The sequence below is a fragment of the Glycine soja genome, chromosome 10 (assembly GCF_004193775.1).
Source record: "Glycine soja cultivar W05 chromosome 10, ASM419377v2, whole genome shotgun sequence".
Taxonomy (NCBI): domain Eukaryota; kingdom Viridiplantae; phylum Streptophyta; class Magnoliopsida; order Fabales; family Fabaceae; genus Glycine; species Glycine soja.
In genome coordinates this window covers 35049850-35054969 of record NC_041011.1, presented here as the reverse complement: position 1 = coordinate 35054969, position 5120 = coordinate 35049850, and the positions used below count along the sequence as shown (strand labels likewise).

At 32.0% G+C, this 5120-nt stretch overlaps 1 protein-coding gene across 1 annotated transcript; it reads left to right on the top strand.

Moving 5' to 3' along the window:
- The first annotated feature begins 1062 nt into the window (after nucleotides 1-1062).
- On the top strand, nucleotides 1063-4787 carry LOC114371061. Its single transcript, XM_028328466.1, has 5 exons — nucleotides 1063-2948; nucleotides 3026-3130; nucleotides 3302-3595; nucleotides 3677-3735; nucleotides 4575-4787. The coding sequence occupies exon 1, from the start codon at nucleotides 1456-1458 to the stop codon at nucleotides 2695-2697; it is 1242 nt and encodes a 413-aa protein (XP_028184267.1). The 5' UTR covers nucleotides 1063-1455; the 3' UTR covers nucleotides 2698-2948; nucleotides 3026-3130; nucleotides 3302-3595; nucleotides 3677-3735; nucleotides 4575-4787.
- Nucleotides 4788-5120: the final 333 nt, after the last annotated feature.

The following is a 5120-nucleotide window of genomic DNA, read 5'->3' as shown; positions in this document are numbered from 1 at the left end:
TTTAAATTTTACCTAAATTTAAATATACTCATACATTCATGATATTTAATAAACAAGAGAGTAAGGCTTGAATTTATAACAGAAAAAAGGAACTAACACCTATCCAATAACAATATTTAAAAACTTGAATTTATTTTGAAATTTTTGTGAAATTAATTTAGCTTATTCTTAAAAGGTAAAAATAAATATACATAGTGTTGAAAAGAGAAATACTCATGTTGAAGAGTTGGAGTTACGTGGCGTCACCCTGCATGCGTGTGGGTTGAATAGTCACCCAACATCAATATGATGAGCCCAATGAGGACTGGCTGTGTAATTTACTTGATTTCTATTGGATGAATAGTCACCCAACATCAAAAGTATTGCCATTAATACGGTGGAGTGCTAATGATATCAATGACACATTCAAAAATTAAAAAGGAACAAGAAAGTACCCATAGACTTGTTTGTATTTGTATTAAGTATTAACCGCCAATAACAAGAGTTGCATAAAAATAGATTATCACGTGTTAGGAAACCATACATAATATTTAATAAATACACTATTTAATGATGTAGAACAGTCAACGCTACTTTCAATTGCAAGTGGCGCTCAAATGTGTCAAATGTGTCAATTTTAAATTATAGGGGTAAAGTTGTGCCTTAGATATCATGATGGTTTTGAACTGTTCTTTCTAAACTATTCAAGTTTTGTTCCAATGCCTGTGGTGATCAATGGTATTCTAGCAACTTGATTCAACTGCTAATATATTGGTGGTTGTAGGCTTCCAGTGCATTAGACATTTAGTTATTAGTTAAAATTCTCACAAGAGTCAAAGTTATTGTTTTGGTTCATTAATGCAGAATTAGTACTCTCAATTTGGTTCTTCAAAATTACTTGTCATCATGTTAGGTTTTTTTAATTGTCATTAAATTAATCTTGTTAGGTTTTTTTAATTGTCATTAAATTAATCTTGTTAACATATATATGTTATGCTTGTATTCTTGTGTTTTATTTTTCATATTTTGTTTCCAGCTAGTCAATTAAAATAATTTGTCCTTTTCACTGCTAACATTATTAATTTTATAGTTGCTAACACGGTTGTGATTGACTTATACCTGGATATTTTAGTTATATTAAGCACTAATTTATTATGTCTATTTTATTCTACTTTTTCAGTTTATTTTATCAAATGGATAAGAGTTGGATAGACTACAATTCTCTTAATAAAGAGAAGTATATTAGAGGAGTTTTAAATTTTCTAGATTTTGCATTTGCAAAATCGTCAAAGGATGGAAAAATTTTATGCCCTTGTACCAAATGTGTCAATTGCAAGTGGCACTCTCGGATGAATGTTTATGAGCACATTATTAATAATGGATTTCTAAAAGGATATGTTACTTGGATCTTTCATGGTGAACAAGTTGGCCCATCTAGTTCTTTAGATACATCCCAAGTGGAAGGGGAGTTTGATCATGACATGGATACATTGGTTATTCACAATGCATGCAACTAATGAGAGTAATGACACAGATATAAATATGGAGGATGGAGATTCTAGAGAATTTATGAATGGACCGAGTGTTCAACAATCTGAAGACAATAATAATTCAGATAAGTTCTATCAGATGTTAAGGGAGGCAGAGCAAAGTCTTTATAAAGGTTGTAAGAAGTTTACAAAATTGTCATTCCTTGTACATTTGTATCACTTAAAGTGTCTAAATGGGTGGACTGATAAAAGTTTTTCGATGTTGTTAGAGCTGTTAAGTGATGCATTACCAGAGGAAAATACTTTGCCCAAATCATTTTATGATACAAAGAAGATTATTTCAGGGTTGGGTCTATCTTATGAAAAAATTCATGTTTGTCCCAATGAATGCATATTGTATAGGAAGGATTTGGGTGATGCTGAAATTTGCCCTAAATGCAATTTGTCAAGATGGAAATATAACTCTGATGATGTTGAATGTAGAAAAAAGATACCAGCAAAGATTCTTCGTTGGTTCCCTCTTATACCTAGATTGCAAAGACTTTTTGTATCACCAAAAATAGCTTGTTCTATGATATGGCATGAGGTTGGTCAAACTAAAGATGAACTCCTGAGGCATCCAGCTGATTCATTTGCTTGGAAGAATTTTGATTGTCAGTATCCTGATTTTGCTTGTGATGCTCGTAATGTTCGACTAGGTTTGGCTACTGATGGCTTTAATCCTTTCAAAACTATGGCAATTTCCCATAGCACTTGGCCTGTTATCTTGATTCCGTACAATCTTCCTCCATGGATGTGTATGAAGCAACCTAATTTTATACTTTCATTGCTTATTCCTGGTCCAAAAGGTCCAGGTATGAACCTTGATGTTTATATGCAGCCTCTTGTGGAAGAATTAAAGGAATTATGGGAAATTGGGGTAAAAACATTTGATGCATGTAAAAAAGAGTCATTCCAAATGTGTGCTGCAATTATGTGGACTATTAATGATTTTCCTGCTTATGCAAATTTGTCTGGCTGGAGCACTAGAGGCCAATATGCTTGTCCATGTTGTGGTTTTGAGATTGGCTCAAAGTGGTTGCGTTATGGTAGAAAGTTTTGCTATATGTGTCATCGTCGTTGGTTAGAGCCCGATCATAAGTGGAGATACAATAAAAGAGATTTTGATGGAACCCAGGAGTTTAGAGCTCCACCTGATCTACCTAGTGGAGCTTTTTCTTTGAGATAGATGGAATATCATGGAGTTGGGGATTGGTCACCATGGAAAAAGAGAAGTGTTTTGTTCACATTGCCTTATATGACAATGTCACCAACCTTTTGCTAACATAACAATTATATATTATATGTTTATTTTGATTATTGACTTTTTATATTTGTTGGTTATAGAAAATAAGCAACATCAACAAAAGGAGCCGCTCAAAATATGAGGACTTGCATTGCATGGGAACCAATAATCTTCCAAGACGGATTCATGAGATGGTTTGCCTTTTTTTATATTTTTTATTATTAAATTTCTTAATACAAATAGGATGATTGATTTTTTTAACTAATGTTAGACTACAAAGGCTAAGGGAGTGCAACCTTCTAGGGCAAAAATTTATATTGATACTCGAACTCGAAAAGATGGAAGCATTGTTACTGAAAAGGCTGTTATTGTAATTGTAAGAATTTTAATTTTTATTTCAATACTTTTTCTTTGTTTTGCTCAATTTTCTAATAGAAGGTTATGGGGTGAGGGGGAGTAACTAATGTGGAGATGAGTTTTGTTTAGTGATATTGAAGTATTCAGGATATTGATGTATGATAATAATTTATAAGGTGTATTTATGTAGGATGAACTAAAAAATAAAATGGTTGAAGCAGAGAGTTCGCAAAATTTACAAAGCACCCAAGATTCTACTGATTGGACAAATGATATATATTCAAAAGTCAAAGGACCTGAAAAAAGAGGACGTGTGCGTTGTCTTGGCAAGCTTCCACATCAAGCAAGTTCATCTCAAAGCTCTTATACAAACAATAGAATTCAAAAGTTGGAGAATTTGCTTGGAAACCTTGTAGCTGTGCTTAAAGTATGATTTGCAGAAGATCCACAAATTAATCAAGTTTTAGAAGCTATTGATCAAGAGGTATGAATTTATAATTCTACTTATTCAACGATTTAACTATGATATGATACTTTACAAAGAAAAAACATTCTTTTAATTTAGGTACCTACAAATGATTCTACCAGTAAAGATCATCAAACTACAAACAATCTTAGCTAGAGGTGAGTTGAAATATAGTACTATATTTTAACTATATATATATATATATATATATATATATATAGATATATAGAATATATCATCATTATGTTATTTTAATAGCAGTTGAATGTTATAATTTATGCTTCAGTCTTGTTCCTTTTACTTGAATGATGATTTGGAAAGCCCTCGCGCAATTGGACCCTTCTTTAGGCTCTCACGGTCAAGGAAAAGATGATGGCAGCATCAACCACATGATTATTCAGTTTGTGTCCCCACTATAAATATATAATTGGGTCATCTAATTGATCTTTTCTGGATGGGATCACCTAAATGAATTATTGATTAACTGGACCAGCTTGTGATAATATATTGTTAAATTTACACGTCCCATTTTTCTTTTTTGAGGTTTGTTTTCTCGTATATGTTATTGGGTGATATATACTTATTAAATACATACTTGAAAGACCTATGCTAAAGCAAGAGTATTTTACAATTGGAATGAGGGTGGGAAAAATGTGAAGCAGCAACCTTATTTTCATGTGAATGTTTGGCTATTATTGTTGCATACTCATTCTGTTTGACCATTCCATGTCCTTCCCAGGTTTTAATTATTCTCATCTGCATATTAACTTCATAAAATGTAGCCCTTCAGCAATTTCTAATTAATTATAAGTTGATGTAATTAATTAGTTATGCAGAAGTATGCTAGATAAAGTAATCTTTTTGAACTTTCAACAGAAAAAACAATCAATTTGGCTTTAGGGTCATCTTAATTATAGTTGTCACGTAGCCCTTTGAAGTATGCCATATCTAGTAAAACTAAAAGCTAAGAACAAATATCTTTCTTGTTGTGAAACAGGCTTCATGGAGTTGCTATAATTTGTTGCTTCTGAGAGAAAAAGGTAGGAGCATGCCAAGCTTATGATGGAAGAAACAGCTAGTTAAAACAAGATTCCAAATTAATTGCTGCACATGCAACATTTAATACTACTGGGCTCTTTTGCTTTACTATTGAGTCATCAAGGGACTCTTGTTGTTAGAGTCTTTTGTTTTTGTTATCCTGACTCATAGAGATATCAAAACAAGTACATGAAAGAATGCCATGTAATTCTTTGTCCTCTATTGATTTCAGATTGGTTTTGGTATGGGTCATTTTCAGTCAAATGCTGGTTTCCTCCTCTTATTCTTTGCTTTTCCCCCTCTCGAGAGTGTGGGGAATTTTTGTGATACAAGGAAAGAAATCAAGATGCCTTGTCCCTTTTCAAATTAGGCTAACAAAATTTTAATTGTATGTAGCAGGTTGTTGTAACTTTTCAAATTTAATTAATCTCATGTATATTTAATTAAAAATTATAATAAAAAAAGAATGTAATTAGGAACTAGTTTTATTATTATTATATGACAT

Excerpts from the sequence above, each read along its gene's own strand:
- LOC114371061 (XM_028328466.1), top strand. The coding sequence starts at position 1,456 with ATGACATGGATACATTGGTTATTCACAATGCATGCAACTAATGAGAGT.